This window comes from Rhipicephalus microplus, chromosome X, assembly GCF_043290135.1.
Source record: "Rhipicephalus microplus isolate Deutch F79 chromosome X, USDA_Rmic, whole genome shotgun sequence".
Classification (NCBI taxonomy): Eukaryota; Metazoa; Arthropoda; class Arachnida; order Ixodida; family Ixodidae; genus Rhipicephalus; species Rhipicephalus microplus.
In genome coordinates, this window is record NC_134710.1 from 330296501 (window position 1) to 330314568 (window position 18068).

Here is an 18068-nt window from a genome sequence, read left to right on the forward strand (position 1 = left end):
AACATAATGTGTTGCTATCACCAAGAATGTTGAAGTAATATTTTAAACCTCCTTGGCTATCACCATGTTGTAAAGAAAAGCGTGAGGAGCTTAGAAATCCGCGCCACCGCTACGGGACAAAGACAGGAACGCTCGGGTGAGAGAGAGAAAGAAACAACTTTATTTAAAAGCACAACAAGGTCGTTGAGGTGCGGAGGGTGGTGGCCAGTAGCTTGCCACGACCGTTTCCGCCCAGCTAACTGCTTCTACCTGAACACGGTGATCAGTCGACGATAGGAGTGGCTCCCACTCCCCGAGGGAGGAAGCTGACAGTTATGTCTTTGGTGGAGGGTTCCCCTCACATTCCCAAGGAATGTGATTTTGGGTAGCCCTAAGGCAGCCGCAATGTTGGCAGTGTGGTCGAATGTCTTTTGCAGCCGACGAGGGCTCGGAAAAGAAATTGTTTTGCTTTGCCTCTTGATCGTATCCTGTTCCCTTGTGAGGTCAATATGTGGGGCCGCGTATGTTTTGCGGTTCTCTCTGTAATAAGCGGTAATTTCGTTATATGTGGCGATCCCCTCCAGCGGGAAGTCCAGGGCTGAAGATTCCACGTCCCGGTTGATTAAACCTCGGGCTACACGGTGATCCGCCTCATTCCCTGGATTATTCGCGTGAGCGGGCACCCACACAAGTTCTAGCTTATCGCTTCGTTGGTTATTTTTGAGAATGTTGGCCGTGATCGGCCAACATAAAGTTCGTGAGGGCCCTTTTAGAATCAGACAAGATGTAATTAGTTGCCTTAACAGAGATGGCCAGTGCGATAGCGGCTTCTTCTGCCTCTAAGGCAGAGGCTGTTTTCATAGTGGCTGCAGTAATAGGTTGCCCATGGCCGGTCACCGCGCATACGGTGTAACGGACTCCTGCCTGTCTTTCAGCATCGACATGAGGTACGTTTCGGTGGTCCTGAAAGATTTGCGCGAGTTTTTCTGCCCTTACCTTTCTCACAGGCGGAATCATCTTACCAGCGGCAACTCGTGCACACCTTAAAGTTAAACCCCTGCCCAAAAACGTGTGGGTGGGAGCGTCCTTTTGGCTGGATCTCTCTGCTTCGCTCAGCGGCTGCGCTTCGCCTATACAAAATGTTATTGAAGTGAGAGTTGTTCATTCTCTTTCTAAAATATAAAATGAAATCTAAACGCTGCTTGCAAAGATGTAAGTGCCCAAATGAGATATCATTTCGTGCTGATTTCTAGTTGTATGATCGCCGTTCAAGGGTATACTCGTAAGTTCTTTATCGAGTGGCAGTACGGCTTATACATTGGGAGCTTTCGTTGACTGTGCTGATTTACTTGCATCACTTGATGGGATTGTGTGAAGGTGAAGCAAATGCTAAAACCGCAAAAGTAACCTTATGACGGATGTACAGTGAAATAATAGGTTTGGACAAATATATTCTGATAGATTCCTTCAGCTCCAGCTTTCTCGAAAAATGAGATGGCAGCTTTGTAGCGTGTACATTAAGCTACAATGCAGTTGGAATAGAGCGGAACTAAATTGAGGGAGGATGTGCCAGTTATTTTTACGTGGCTTCACAAATTGACTGCCACAAACATTTTTAGGATTCGTCTTGTACAACTGGAGTTACAAGGGTTCACTCTTTCAGCGCTTTCTCACTCATTGCGTACCATCGAGGCTTCTGATAACTACGCAGAAGGGGGCAGGGACTAATCATAAGAGGGCAAGAAGTTGCATCCGTTCATAAGTGCAAGCCATGACGTTGACTACTCTATTTTTTTTACAGCGAAAACTGTTATGGAACCACAACAAGAGTGACGAACCCTGTCTGCCGTCGCTGGTGTCAGTAACCGCTGTCGCGCGAAAGGAGAAGAAAAAAGTAGCAGTTTCGCCGCAAGGGCGAAGCAAGGAATGCAATAGCAACAACTTGGGCCCCTCCGCGGTGGTCTAGTGGCTAAGGTACTCGGCTGATGACCCGCAGGTCGCGGGATCGAATCCAGGCTGCGGCGGCTGCACTTCCGATGGAGGCGTAAATGCTGTAGGCCCATATGCTCAGATTTGGGTGCACGTTAAAGTACCCCAGATGGTCGAAATTTCCGGAGCTCTCCACTTCGGCGTCTCTCATAATCATATGTTGGTTTTGGGACGTTAAACCCCACATATCAGCACCAACTTGGAATGTAATGCTGAGAACGACTAACAGATCGAAACGTGCAGCGCCCTGCTCACGCACAAATGACGCACGAAAACAGCACACACAGGACAAGAGCTAACTAACAACGTGTACAGCTTGACGTTAATGCGCTGTTTAACAAAAGCGACGCACGAAACGTAATCACAGGTACAGATATGAATGCGAACTAACGAGTGTCCCAGTTGTTACTTTGCTGGGTTTGAAAAGCGCGGTCTTTTCGCAAACGGGGCCTGCCCAGAAAGCGAAGTTACCTTTGTGGCCCTGACAACTAACGCAATCGTTCTGGTGAAAGGCCAAGGCGCACGATTCTCCCAACCGAAGGATAAGCGCGCGTGCACAAGCACCTAACCCTTAAGCTCTAGGAGCTTTATCTACCCCCCCCCCCCCCACGCCATCTTCTGGGCAAAGTACGCGTGGGAGATTAGCGCGCGTTGGCGCATCAGTATGACGGCGGCGACGGCAAAAACAAGCCAAGAGTGTACACATGAATGCTATCGCAATAAAAAGAATATGTGAGTAAAAAAATACCCAGGATAAAGCGAATTGCGAACCTCAGTCCTCTCCGTGGCAGCACAGTGTTCTACGACAGAGGTACACCAGTGTTCCAAACTCTGTTCTTAAAAGATCCTATGCAGGCCTCATGTCGGATAAGGAGTCGTGTTAACATGTGTAATAATATTTGGGGTTTTATGTCCCAAAACCACGACATCATTATGAGAGGTGCCATAGTGGAGGTCTCCGGAAATTTCGACCATCCGGTGTTCTTTAAGGTGCACTGACATCCCACAGCAGACAAGTCTCTACCATTTCGCCTCCATCAAAATTTGACAAAACCTGTGATTTCAGGATCATCAGCCGAGCACCGCGTAGCCACATTTCCACAGATGCGGACTTGGCATGTGTAATAAGCGTTTTAAAACAGTAAAGCAGCAGCCAGGCGTAATGTTGTATCGTGCGTCGGACGCGATGTATGGAGAACACGAGGCCTGACGCCCGAAGCGCGGGCCGGGAAGGGGGACAAAGTGACACACACGAGACCCGCGCGGAAACTGTCAAATGCAGAGTCACTGCATTTGAATATTCCCGGGAAGCGCCCCCTGAGGGCGACGACCCAGAACCGAAACCAGAACCAATTGGCCCAACACCAAATCACCCCCCCCCCTCCCCTAGAAAGAAATGAGCATGTGGGGCTCCAATATCCTTATACAATTGTTAAAGCAGAACGCCATATGGCGCATAGTAACTTGCGCAACCTTATACATTGCGAAGCATCGGTATAACAAATATAGGACGTGTGAAACCTTCAACTACTATAACGACCTAACCTTGCCATCCCCCCACCTCGTTTTCTTGTAGTGTTACCTAATGAAATACAAAAAACCGCTATCAGAAGGGAACAAAACATCCACGTATACAGCGCACCAAGGCTGAAGGCACTTATACAAACAAAATACAATTAAAAAAAATTGGTTCCAAATCTGCATGTTACACCGCAAATGTAGTCGCAAGACTGTCTTGCATCTGGAGAGAGTGAACAAAACGTTTATTTGATGTTCTGCGCCAGAAAACCGGTGAAGGGTATTCTGGAGGTGCTGCAGAGTTCCTCGAGCGTGTGGCGGAGGTGAACGAACGCATCTAGGCACGGTAAACACAAGTGCCATCTGGCAGTTATCTTCGAAAACGAAGGCGTGCAGCTCCTGGAGAAAGATGCGTGCCAGTTTCTGAGGTGATAAGGTGTAGAACGCAAAGCGACGGGCAGCTGCCACCTCCGTGACGTCGTAGCAGAGCGTTGGCAACAACTTTTTGAGCATCGCGTTGCACTGTCAGCGCAGCGCGCTAAAACGCTACATTCCTTAGAGTTTCTTGTGTGCGCATCTTCTAGTATAAAGGCAGACATACAAAACTTCTGTGTGTTGTTATGGCGCTTCAGATATGCGCAATAATTGCTTTTTAATTAACAATCGCACAACTATGAACGCTAAACCTTGAGCAATATTGGTGGGCGCTGCGAATGGGATTGGCCGTTCGGTGCCGTTTGAGGTATCGTTAGGACAGACAAACAGACAAATGTACATACAGACAGACCAAAATTTTTCCGTTGAAGGCCCCCAAGAAAGACTATCGTCTTTAAAAATTCACAGCATACAGCGTACCAGCTGTAGACGTTAAACGTAATACGAAAAATAAATGCACAGCATACACACAACAATGGCCAATTATGGTACACTGATTTCAACATGCAAGTAAGGAAAGAAGAATTTAGGGCACAAAGTCCTTAAACCGGGATGGTTTTTTACGCGAATTTTTAGAGCGCCGAAGCACATTGCACTCTGAAGTGCTCCTTTGCGGAGCAGCAATCTCTGTTTGTGAAGATAAGCCTACCGGCTCGCTTACGCGCTGCTCAGGCTCAGCTGAGAGCGTGAAGGGATAACTTGAGTCTGACGACTCACTTAAGCGTCCCTCAGTTGTAACTGGGGACGGAGAAAAAATTACGCGAAACATGGGAACCTGACGGTTCGGAAGTATGTCCGTTAGCGTTATGAACTATACTGGCATGGGGACTGAGCACGTCAGTCGAGCATTGATATACGGTGCCTGGAAAGAGTCCGATGACTCTGAAGCGTGTTCGGCGCACGGTGAAACTTATTGGTGACTGGACACTACAGCCGGTCATCGAACCGGTGCCCGAATACAATCTCACCTAGGGAAAGATTGTGATGCTGCAGGAATAAGGATAGAAACCAAGCGTGGAACCGAGGCAGATAATTGCGAGTGAATATGCAATGGTGTTGAAGAGGGTCCAAGAGTAGGGGTTTCTCGTTCTGAATGGACAATGACTAGGTTAAAAACATTCCCAACTGACTGAATTTGAACGCATGGGAACCAACCGAAGACATAACAGTAAACGAACCTCTATACTTATGTTTGTTTCCCAGCACCCGAACTTTCATTTTATAGCCAACCTGAATAACTGGTGGTTTCGCACCTCGTTTTTCGTCAACATAATTCTTCATATAATTCAGCCTACTAAAAACACGCGTCCAATTCTGCCTATTAAAGACACCATGCGAACTGCGCACCGAGTGGGTCGTAGGCTGCTCCGACCCATTACAAAAAGCTCATTCTTCTTCGTCGTCAGCCACAGCATTAACAAAGTGCACGTGATGGCTCAGAGTTGTGTAGCGGGCGCTACGCTTGTCCGAAGAATGACCAATAATAGTATCGTGGTCGCTTGAAATAGTTTATAGCGTAGTGGGTACCATGCAAGTGCGCTTGTACTATTGCCCCAAAAGTGTGTAAAAAAGCTTTAGAAAGACCGATCTTTCAACTTTTGCTGTGACTGTGCTTCGGGATCCGCGCCGGCCTGGAGTTTTAGGGCCGAAGCTCCTTACGCCGTGGGTCGAATGTCCCTTGTCGTAGTCATAGTAATCACCTCTCGTTTAGTCCTTGAATTGTCCGCTGGATGGTGGTTCTTGTATGTGATGAATATATAATAAAAAGATGCGAGATGGTGGTACTTGGAGTGTTCACTAAATGGACGGACAGACGCTTGGATGATAGACAGACGGACGCACGGACGGAAAGACGGACGCACGAATGCTCAACCCCAATTATCATCATTCACTAAGTGGATATGCTGTGACTTTTTTTTCTTCTTCGAACGTGTGGCTTACCTTCAGCGTGATTGTGAGCAAATTCGTGAGTATGTGGCGACATCACGCGGTGGCAGCGGCAACTATGCAGCTCAAGATGTACAAATCAGCTAATGACCGGTAACTTTGGGTTTTTGGCGCCGTAATTTGGGTATATGGGATGATTTGTCAAGAGAAAAGGGAGCGATTTCTGGCTGACCCTGAGAACTTCTCGTAAATTTCAGGCTGCATAATGCGCTATAACGTTTGGCTGATGTGTTCTCAGGAGCGTTTGTAACCGATCTGTAGCGTTTGAGGATAAGTTGAGAAAAGTGCTCGTGCGGTCGTTGTTCCTTTTCGCTCAATAAACTTCGCTTGTAGCAATAGAGAAGAATGCCCTTGGTGGGGGAAGAGGCGGACAATTTGTCTATTTTACACACATTTTTTAGAAGAAGAAAACATGGCAGTGGGGCTGCGTCTTCTGCACGAGGCAAAAGCGGGTGCCAGCGCGTGCAAGCGGGTGCAGCGTGGCTTCGCGAGTCAGTCGCCTCGGTGGATTGGAACCGGCTGGAGGTCTCGAAGGACACCGGTAGCCCTGTGAGTATCCCAAGCCTTCTTGGCCTTGCGTGCTTGCTTCGGCGTGGTAGCTGACTCGTTAGGTGCGACGCTAACTGCTTGGCCTACAGTATACCCTAGACCGCTTGTAGGATAGCCTCGTGAGTAAACCCTAGCCCGCTTGCCCTTGCGTGCTTGCTTCGGCGCGGTAGCTGACTCGTTAGGTGCGATGCTTGGCCTATAGTGTACCCTATAGACCGCTTGTACTCACGTACTAGCTTTCGTACAGCTGCTGATTGCCCAGGTGCTGCCGAGCCAATCAAATTCTGCTAGGCCTAGTTGATTGCCCTCGCGCGGCCGAGCCCATCAGGTTGGGCGGCTAGGCGAGGCCTAGTTGGCAGGCCAAATGCTTGACTTAGCTGCTGAAAATTTCTAAGCCATTTCCAATGGCTAGATGCTTTTCTGTGAAGCTAACTACGGAGGCACGGCTTCAGAGCTACATCGTTTCACTTTCATTAGGCTGCTTGGCTGGCGACGAAGCAGAAGAGTCGTGTTTCACATACAGGGCGTTTCAAGAAATGTGTCCAATATTCTTTGAAAATTACAGAAAGGAGGTATCTGCATGCTACTTGCGGCGTTGCCTTCCTGTAGCAGAAAGCATCTTCAGATGGGTGCAAACATTAATTACAGCAGTAGTTGTAGAAATTAACACAATTTACTTTTTAACCAGTGGTAATAGCCGGTCGAGTCAAATGAGCGAATTCAAGTCCTTCCTACGAATAGTTCATAGCCACTTTGAAATTTTGGAAGAGCGGCCACTGGTAATCACCGCGGAGCGATGCAATCTGGCCAGTTTAGCTGACGGAACCGAAACCGACGCACCAAACAGCGCATATCTACCATTCACATCGACAATACCCTCAATTACGACACTGTTTCCTTCGCATTGGTGGATAAGAATAAGCGAGCGTCGATAAGCGGCTTCGAAGCGAAGTGCCTAAATTGACGGTTGATGGCGGTGAGAGAAACAGTGTCGTCAGTGAGGGCGTTGTTGAAGTGAATGGTAGATGCGCTGTTTGGCGCGTTGGTGTTGATTTCTCCAGCCAAATTAGGCTCATTTCATCGCTCAACGGTGATTACCAGTGGCCGCTTTTCTAAAATTTCAAAGTGGCTATAGAATATTCGTAGGAAGGGCTTGAATTCGTCCGTATGACTTGACCGGCTATCACCGCTGGTTAAAAAAGGTAATTGTGTTTATTTCTATAATTACTGCCGTTATTGGTCGTACGCACCTGAAGATGCATGCCTTCTTCCACAGGAAAGGCAAAGCCGCAAGTAGCACACAGGCGCCTACTTTCTGTGATTTTCGTAGAAGATTGGACACATTTCTTGAAACACCCTGTATGATGATTTTATTTTTCATTCATTCTGTACTGCGGCATGTACCGCATGAAGTTGACTCTACAACCGAGGAGGTTGTGGTCACAGGAAAAAAAAAGTCTGTGAAAGACGGCTCCAGTCGTGGGATATTTACTTTTGTCGATGGTTTTCTCGAGCGAAACTTGCAAGTAACGCCTGCTAGTTAAATCTGCCAATTTATATATGTGGTAATGGGATTGGTTCGGGTTTCGATTCTGGGTTTTCGCCCTCAGTGGGTGCTTCACGGGGATATTTAGGACCGTGCATGAGAAGAAGGAAGTTTTCCACCCGGGTCACGTGTGCTGTCCGTTTCTACTCCTTCTTCCCGGCCAGTGCTTCGGGCGCCAAGCCTAATGTTATTCTCAGTGCGTCGCGTCCGCCGCACGATACAACTGCATTTGTATCGTGCGATGGACGCGACGCCTGGAGAAAATAAGGCCCCGTCATAAAATGGCACAGGCACAGGATGAAATGGCACAGCAGAGACCCGGATGGAAAGTCTCTCCTATGTACACGAGAACATATATACTAGGGTTACTGTATATGTTACATTTAGGTGGCATATACAGTACAATTATACGACGCCCTCTGGGGTCAGCCAACTGGTTCCGGTGCTAACCACAACACGTTACTGATTTTTTACTCTATTTCTCTGAGTAGCGGTATGTAGCAGTCCTCATCGGCAAAGTAAAATATCTGCTGGAAGACGCCAAAATCAATTTTTATGGGTTTTTACTTCGGAAAGCAGCCTCTGGGAGTAGAAATTTTACAAGTTTGCGCCCCGTACTAGGCTTGATAACATGGGTGCTTTCTTAACGCAGAATGGGGCCTGTAGCGTGAAAAAATACAAAGAAAGTGCAAAGGGCGACAATAGCATCGCAGAATGTGCTGCTCTGAGGGTTATATCAAACGACCTTTTTGCTTCTTGTGCGTTTCAGATTGCCAGAGGATGAGTTACCCAACGGCTCCAGGATATGAGGCGTACGCCGCTGCCGTAGGGCAGAGCTATCCTTTAGGCAACCAGGGCTACCACACACCAGGTATGCAGCAGCAGATGCCGTCGCAGGCATACACGTCCATCCAGAATGCCCTGCAGGCTGCTGTTCTCGAAGCACAGCAGCAACAGCAGCAGCAGTACGCCATGGCAAACCAAAACTACTATCAAAACGCAACGGCTGCCGCCTACCAGGCGGCCGCAGCCCTTCAGCAGGAGCAACAACAAAAGCTATTTGAGCAACAACTGCAACAACAACTACAGCTGCAGCAGCAGTACGCGCGCCAAGCCCAGATGTACCAGAACTACCCAACGCAGGCCTACGTCATGCCGTACACCAGCTACGTGTCATACCAGCAGGTACCGGGCTTCCCGGCTTCCAGAAGCTACGGAGCAGCCCAGACGGGGTACCCGCCAAACGGAACAACGGGATACTCGGCTAGCTGGCCAGTCGCATCTACTAGTACTGGTGGTTCGTGTTGCCAAGCAACCTTATTTCTTTCTGTAGTTTGACGCATGAGATCGGGCGTCACCCACAAAACTGTTAGCATCATTCTCAGATGGCCGCGTCGTAAAAATTGAGAACCTTCGCGACAGTTTGATTGTTGGGTTAAGATAACGCTTTAAAAAAGTGCCAGCAGTATCGTTGCAAGCATTGCCCCTCAATAGTGCACGAAACCCACCGAAAGTGGTTTGACGATTCTTAGTGCTCATGAGCGACCTTTTTGTTATTTGTTATTTGTTTTAGGATTATATTATTTGTTTTCAAAGAAATATAACGGTAGTTATATTCGATATACAGTCTTTAGCCCAACCACGTATGGTACCTATACAGTCCAGGTGATGTTACTTGGCGTAAGTCTGCGACAACTTTATAGCGTGTTTCACTAATGGCTTCTGTATATTGCAATACCAGAGTAAGGTGTCACTGGCAACGATAATGGTTCATTGGCTTACCCGCTTAACTCAGGTGGTTCGTTCAAACTGGGATCAGAACTGGTTAGTGACATAACTGCGTAAAGATGTGGACCTCCACTCGATGACGTATTATAATAAAAGGGCAGGAAATCAAGCTCCTTGTGTACGACACATGACCACGCCACGCGACGCAGAACAAAACTTGGTAAGCGCATGCTCTATCGCAGATGTACACAATTACCCCGCAGCCGCATGGGCGTCTTTCGATGCTGGTGCTGTGAGGATCGCCATTAGCGCAGTTCAAGGCGTCATGTATGCATGATGAACGAGATAAGAGTGACGAGAAACTCACCGACAGTTTTCAGTGCATCGATGTGAAAGAGAAAGCTTGACTATTACTCTCCGTTCCACCTATATTAGCCAATGCGCGCACGTAGCTGTTTAGTGCAAAAGCTAGTGAGCGTGCATACAGCGCACTGCCGCTGCAAAATGGGAAAGTCTGCTCTGGTTGTGGCCTTATTACTTTTCGTGGCCTCATTTATACTTTTCACAGTCAATGAAACTTCACCAATCTCGCGTTTCTCGAAACCTCTCGCATGCATAACCGAAACCTTGACAATAGTTGTGGTGGCGGTGGTATGTACACGTGTTGAGCATTCTTGTTTTCGCTATCGCACAAAAAACAATTATTTAATTGACGACGAAAAAATGACGATCGAGGCGCTGGCTTAAAAATAATTTATTTAGTTGAGGAAGTGAGCCTAACCGCCAACAGATTTCTTAGTTTTCGTGTATTTAGGTAGCAGCACCAGTTGACATGTAATCCCTTGCCCCATTCTTCAGTTTATTAGCGGTGATTTGCGAAAGTGAACTATATGGTGCGTGTATGCAGTAGCGGACTTGAACGCATCCCGTTTCAGGAGAACGGCTCATGACGATCTCGCTTTGAAGTCTTGGTATGTAAAAGAATCTGTAGTCACGCAAACACTCACGCTTCGAGGCTATTCACACGACACCTTGTGTTTTTTTTGTCTTGCGCAGACAGGCAATCAAGAAGTCCATGGGCCGCTTACCAGCCAGCGGCCGGGTCGTGGGTATCTCGGTACGTTTCGCCGCAGAACGCCGACGCCGGTCGCCGAAATTACTACTACAGTAAGTGCCGTCATGTGACTCCTTATCTAAAAAGACAGCGGTCGCAAGTAGTCCGCCTCGGTGGATCAGTGGCTAAGGTGCTTGGCTGCAGACCTAAAGGTCGAGGGTTCGACCCTGGCCGCGGCGGTCACGTTTCGATGGATTCAAAGTGGTAGAGGCCCGTGCGATGTCAGTGCACGTTAAAGAACACCAGAAGGTTAAAATATCCGGAGTCCACCAGTACGGCGTCTCTCATAATCATATCGTTTTGGGACGTAAAAAACCGCATATTATTATCATTGTTAGCAGTCACCCATAAGGGCTTTGAGAAAGTTTCGTCAACTTCTTTAACTTAGTTTGCGGTCTCGGGCCCCTTAGAGTGAGAGGCAAAAAAAAAACTTTTTATTTGAATTGCTCAGAAACGGCGGGTGGGGTTCTAAGTCCAGAGCTCCAACAGCCGCACCTCGTGCCCGACGAACCAGCGCCCGCTGGTCACTCGTGTTTTCGTTACGCAGCATGGCCTCCCTGGCGTGCGTGAACTGGGCTTGTGCCCAGTTTACGCACGCTGCCGCGTTGACTCGTCGACACTGAAAACAGCCTATAAAAATGGACCCCTTTCTGTGACACGACCGCTGCCTAACATTTGAGTGGGGCCCCGCTGCGGTGGTCTAGTGGCTAAGGTACTCGGCTGCTGACCCGCAGGTTGCGGGATCGAGTGCGGGCTGCGGCGGCAGCGTTTTCAATGGAGGCAGAGAAGTGCTGTAGGCTCGTGGGCTCAGATTTCGGTGCACGTTAAAGAACCCAAGGTGGTCAAAATTTCCGGAGCCCTCCACTACGGTGTCTCAATCATTTGGTGGTTTTGGGGCGTTAAACACCACCTATCAATCAAACATTTTAGTGGGGTTGTACGAGGAGTTTTTTTTCAGACAAAATTTTAATAAAATATTCATGGCAGTCAAACCCTTGCCGTTTTTGCACTGAAACTCCACGTCAATTCGGAAATGCTGAGCCGCAACTAAAATGACATTGACGTGAATAGCAAATAGTCGTTGATTAACTTTAAAAATATTCACTTAAGGACAGTCGTTTATTTTGGAAACATGAGTGTGGCAATCAATGGCACATGCATTTTTTTAGAAATCACTCAGGTCCGCTCGTAATTCCAAACACTCATAATCAAATGTTCTAGGTGATATCGAAACTGTCGGCGCCTGTCGCGCGGGAGACATGGTCTCTCTAATACGTAAGACTGGTACTAACGTGGCTAGGAAGTGACAAGATAGAATCAGGGATCGCTGGAACAGAATGTGTTCAAGAAAATTGTCCAGCAATCTGAAATGCATAGGAGCTTATTCATTAAGCGCGATGTGTGGTGCTGATACCTTTATGCAAGAAGCGCCACAGTGGCCTGCTCTCGAGTTCTATGCTTCTGAGGGAAAAAAGTTGATGTTGCGGTTTTCTTGCGCACAGATAGAAATAGAGCACTAAACAACACACGCAAAAGCAAGGTGATCCGCTGGCACAAGTGAGATTTGATAGACGTCGTGGCGCTTTTCACAAAATGGTATGGCCACGATGCGTTTTCGTTCGAATTTCGTTTCTTCCTGGTCACGGGTATGTTCCGGCCTGACATAGCAGCAGAGTGTATGGTGGAGTTTCATGTGCGTCGAGTGCGACAAGTTTCCATATAAACCTTACAATTGAATGAAGTGCATGTATCTCAAATTACGTGCTACTTTTGTGATGTCTAAAAATGGGCATGCCATAAATTTTTACGCACTACAACTTCCCTTCTATCAAACCGGCACGATTGCCAAGGTTTTTTAAGCAACCTAAGTTTTTTTGAACCAGTTCTTGCTATAGGGCCCATGTCTGTTGCGTAATTCCACCGAGTTTTACTAGAGTCTATGTGCAGAATCTTTGCTTTATTGGGTACAATAGTGCTCTATTGCGTAGGCCAGTTCTCAGCACACCGAAGTTTCGCAAAAGTTCGTGCGGTTCGTCTCGGGCGCCGTTATGCCTATGCAATGGTGCAGTTTCAGGATTGAAGTTTAGTTCATTTAATCAAAGTACGAGGACTGGCGCTTCTAAGAGCTTATCGTTTTCTTTGGTGCATTTCGGTGTATTGAGCTGCTTTTGAATGAAGCTGTACTGTGTCTCCAAATTTAGTGACAAGATGTGTTCGAACAGACACAAGGAAACTAATACTTTGTTGCATATGAGAAGCCAATTGTGTTCTCTTGCATGGTGTTTAAATGCGAAACATTTCCTAGTGAACTGCAGGCACTTTGATTGTTCATATGTAGTTATTTATCTACCTACGTCTGGGTGCTCTTGTGATCACCTCCTCAACACAAGGAAGACGAAAATCAGTATGAATGGTAAGAGGGTCTGAGGTATATGTCTGACAGGTCAGTACACGAATAACACAAACATCCTGTCGTGTACGTCGTAAAATTTTTTCCCCCTAACTCGTGGGGCCATGGTAGGCGGGTGTGCGTGACACTTGGACATTTTACATCAACCGAGGTACGACGAGCACAGACATTGGATATCTAAATAGGAGAGCGCTAATAAAAACTGACATCGGCAGCGTTGACCCGACGAATGAAAATAATAAACATCGGGGCCCCTGCAGGAATCGAACTCAATTGTGCGTGGCAATCAAGTATTCTACCACAGAGCCACGCCAGGTCTTGAAAGTGCTACCGAGAAACACCCTTTGCAGGCGTAATATTAGTGAGGCATCAATTGTGGTTGCAGTGCTGGTTACCTAATTTTATAAGCATTACATATGTATTCATTCTAAAAGTAAAACGTGGGGTGCTGTACGGAACAGAGACAATAGAAGAGAACGATTCATTCCAAGTGTGCCCCACTTTTTTGCATTTAGAAAGAATCGTTACCAACAAGCCCAAGTGGTTGTTTTGCTACATCACATATGTACTCGTACGATACAGGTGTCACGTAGGTTTAGTGTCAGTGGGCCAGCCACTGGAGTTTGTCTACGTAGCATTAGCCAAGACTATCATCGTCGCAAGCACAAGAGCTACATATAAACTGCCGCTTCTGGTGTCGGTGAAAGCCATGGTGCTGGTGTCGTTACAAAACAACTGGCTATATACAACATATGTGACTGTTCAACATGTCTGTGTGGTCCGCCTCGGTGGATCAGGGGCTCGAGTGCTCGGCTGCTGAACCGAAGGTCGTGGATTCGATCGCGGTCGCGTAGGTTTCATTTCGATGGAGGCGAATTGATAGGGGGTCATGTACTGTGTGATGTCGGTGCACGTTATAGGACACCAGATGGTCGAAATTTCCGGAGACCAAAGCCACGGCGTCTGTCATAGTTATATCAGTGTTTCGGGACGTAAAACACCACTTATTCATATTATTATTATTATTATTATTATTATTATTATTATTATTATTATTATTATTATTATTATTATTAGCATATATGTGTGTATGTTTAGCGTCCTTTCATAACGTTTCGTGCAATGAAAAAAATTCCCACCGCATGCTTCGTACATCACTGTTTTTTCTTGTCGTTATTATCTTGACAATACGGACAAACTAAATCAAATTACCACCCTGTCAAATATAACTGCAGGAAGCAAAGTGGTTTAAGGAAAGCATTCTGTAATATAGCTTCGATGTGGGTTGTTAAAAGCTTCGGATCCACTAGATTCGGCTGTTGGGCGAAGCCTACGTGTGAGCGTCACAGAGCCTCAACCATTCTTCTAACTGAAGGACAACCTTGCACTGTTTCTGCAATCAAACGCGAATTAATCTTCAAACGCACTTTCCGGGTATCGCAGGTAGCAGATACCCAAGCGGAAACAGCTACCATTCAGGATACGGCGTTCCCAACGTCCCCGGTCCGTCTGGCTACCGTGCGCAGAGCTACGGATACCCACGGTCAGGTGCCCACCCAGCGCCGTCCCGTCATCCTCAAGGACGATAAAGGGCGGAGCCGTCCTGTGCTTGGACCCCAACCTCCCCAGACGTGGAGACGTGGACGAAGGGAACGATCCTGGCTTGAAGGGCCACCCGGCCAGAAAATTATAGTAGTACCGAGGCACTGAGGGGCAGATGTTTTCATTAGGTGTTGGTGTATATTAAAAAAATTAACAGCTTCGCACTCGTAGTGCCAAGCTGTCTTCCTTTTGCATTTCTCTCTATAATTTTTGTGTTCTCTTGCTTACGAAATTTTTTCTTTTATACTTTATTCTGTTTATTCCAAGCAATGCTTTACTGTCTCCCTCCTGCTTTCTCTCCGCTTCACATATCTATCCTCGTTTTCATTTGGCTCTCTTAGTATACTACGTCATACAAGGTTATGTTATGCTCAGCTAGCATGCTTGGATAACCGAGTGGATGCGATGCCCACCTTTAGATTGTGCGTACGAGGGTTCGAATGCCGCCTAGCCAAGAATTTCTCCTTCCATATCTATCTCTACTCATTCTGTCTCCCATCAGGGTTAATGCAGGCCACGCCGAAATAATCGGCGCAAGTGCCTTGCTGGGAGCGAAGAAGAAGATGACGAAGAGGATGAAAAGAGCGAGTGCTGGTGTATGGTAATGATAATTTTTGTTCACCCGTCATGGACCAAAGCCACCGCTCGGGTGGTGTGTGTGTGAGGCCCCCGTTTTCATAATTAGCAACGTCCTCCGCATGACTACAGGTTGTCTCTTGCTGGACGACATGCGGCTTCGCGTGTCTGCATGTCGCTGCATGTAATTTCTTGACCCGACTGTTTATTGCCGTATTGTGGTGGTTGGGCTTAGTGAGATTTGTGTGGTCGCAAAGCTTTTGCGGAGTTGGAAGATCGTCTGTTTACCACATCCTACAGCCTTCGCACTACTTTAAGACCAAGCTCGAAGCAGCTGGTCGATATATAAGCACCACACGTGGTGTTATCTCCAGGAACTTAACATCAGGTATGCAGCGGCAGATAGCACCATCTGTGTATACGGCCATCCAGAATGCCCTGCAGGCGGCTATCCTCTATGCACAGCAGCAACAGCAGCAGCGGTACGCTATGGCACATCTGGGCTACTACCCAAACGCGACGGGAATGTTGACGCAGGAGCCAACATTTAAGCGAGACAAGTCGTTCTCAAGCAATATATGGATTACTTCTATCACCAGCTGTATACGTGCGCGTAGTACTTTTCCTATTGCCTCAACAGAGGTACAGAATTCATTTAACTCAGGTTTTGCCAAAACCGAGATGCCTTAAATGAATTAATATTAATAAATTCTTGCCATCTCCAGTTTCCTTTAAATATTCAATGCTCTCCATCACGCCAGCGTAAAGTTGCATTTACTATAGATTGTGATGCTGCAGTATACGCAGTTAGATCTTTGAAGATAGCTGCTTTAACGCAGCTACCTCTGTCGTCCTCTTATTTCAGTGCAACAAAGTGTGCTGTCTGTCGTAGATTAGCCTCTCTGCAAAAATAATGAGGACTTCACCGTGGCTCGATTGATTGATTGATATGTGGGGTTTAACGTCCCAAAACCACCATATGATTAAGAGAGACGCCGTAGTGGAGGGTTCCGGAAATTTCGACCACCTGGGGTTCTTTAACGTGCACCCAAATCTGAGCACACGGGCCTACACCATTTCCGCCTCCATCCGAAATGCAGCCGCCGCAGCCGGGATTCGAACCCGCGACCTGCGGGTCAGCAGCTGAGTACCTTAGCCACTAGACCACCACGGCGGGGGGACTTACTTCACCGTGGCTCGGTTTCACCGATTGGGCTTTCGTTGACTTCTCTAATAAAGATTACTTCTCTGGTCTGTATAACAAGTACATGGATGTTTTCCTTGAAAGAGACAAATTTGTCTAATATAAATAGATTACTGCACTATCTTCATGATAGGTAATTTTTGAAAAGTGCACCAATCGTTCTGGGTACACAAAGAAATGGCGTCGAGACCACTGCGCATGCGCGAGACCCAAACCGCGTTTGGGTTTGCGAGGCTATTTGTTCAATTCAGCTAGAGCTCCAAGCATTACCCGAAAAGCTTTGCGTCAAACAAACATGAAGACAATCGCTGAAGCGATGACTCGTGGCCAAGATTAGAATGGTCTAACATAGGGGGAGTGTCGAAAGCGCCACAGACCCTCTTAGAAAACGTTTAGCTGCTGCGTGACCCAAAGCAAGTGCACGCAAAAGGCTTTGGGGCCCCAAAGTAAAAAGGATTCCACCCAAATTAGTGGAACCCTTTTTACTCGAAAAATTTGTATTACTTTCTTCATCCTTAGAAATTCCTGTCTAAATAGCATGTGTCAGTCATTTTATAGCAATCCTACGCAGTTTCCATACTACTTTTGAAGTTAACTTTTGCTTCCTTTATTTTTAGATGCATTGCCGACCTCTTTAGTATTTCTACCTTCTATCTCTGGCCTTCTAAAATTCTTTTATCTTTTTTCATTTTCAATATATTGGTTGTTTTCGCTTTTTGAATTTGCACTAAATGTTTGCTTTAAATGTTGATTTAAATCGAGTTCATTCTCTTTTACACGTATGGGCCAAATTCTCCTAGATGAAAAAGCGAAACAAAACCTCTTGACCTATTGCATATCGCCATACACAGCATGAGGATCATCATCACTAAATGTGGGTTCCAGCGCGTCAGTTGTTTGTCCTCACGAGCCACTCGCCTCGGTGAATTCGAACCGGCTGGAGGACTCGAAAGACATCGGTAGCCCTGTGAGTATACCCTAGCCCTCTTGTTCTCTCGTACTAACTTCCGCATAGCAGATTATCAACTAAGCGTGGCCAAGCCAGTGAGCTCGGCCGGCTAGGCACGGCCTAGTTCATTGCCTAGGTGTGGGCAAGCGTATATATATATATCAGCTTGACCAGCCGGGCGAGGCCTAGTTAGCACGCCAACTGCTTGACTTAGCTGGTGAAAATACTTTAACCATTGCCAATGGTCAGAAGCTCTTCTGTGAAGCTCACCAAAGACTTTGATTCAGATCTCCTTCGTTTTACTTCCAGTGGGTGGTCGAGAGGTTATTGGACACAGGGAAAATGAGCTCCAAAACTATGCCACCATTGTGCGATATTTATTTTTGAAAACGGTTTTCTCTGTCTCGGTGCTGGTCAGTACGAAGCTGGGCGTAAATTTTCAATTACCACAGGTTTATTTTGTCTATTTATGTCTTTGACGTTTGACATGAGATTGCTGTGGGTACCGTTATTCAGCAGGCG

The 18068-nt window shown here is 46.9% G+C and overlaps 1 protein-coding gene across 1 annotated transcript; it reads left to right on the forward strand.

Annotated features, from left to right (window-relative positions):
• Positions 1 to 6271: 6271 nt before the first annotated feature.
• Positions 6272 to 15092, forward strand: LOC119161247 (uncharacterized). Its single transcript, XM_075879648.1, has 4 exons — positions 6272 to 6417; positions 8733 to 9260; positions 10748 to 10858; positions 14659 to 15092. The coding sequence occupies exons 2-4, from the start codon at positions 8744 to 8746 to the stop codon at positions 14802 to 14804; spliced, it is 774 nt and encodes a 257-aa protein (XP_075735763.1). The 5' UTR covers positions 6272 to 6417; positions 8733 to 8743; the 3' UTR covers positions 14805 to 15092.
• Positions 15093 to 18068: the final 2976 nt, after the last annotated feature.

Bases quoted from the DNA above. Each gene is read 5' to 3' on its own strand.
- LOC119161247 (XM_075879648.1), top strand. From the start codon at position 8,744: ATGAGTTACCCAACGGCTCCAGGATATGAGGCGTACGCCGCTGCCGTA. The intron at 9,261-10,747 runs GTTCGTGTTGCC...TGTCTTGCGCAG, and splicing joins CGCATCTACTAGTACTGGTG to ACAGGCAATCAAGAAGTCCA. The intron at 10,859-14,658 runs GTAAGTGCCGTC...CGGGTATCGCAG, and splicing joins TCGCCGAAATTACTACTACA to GTAGCAGATACCCAAGCGGA.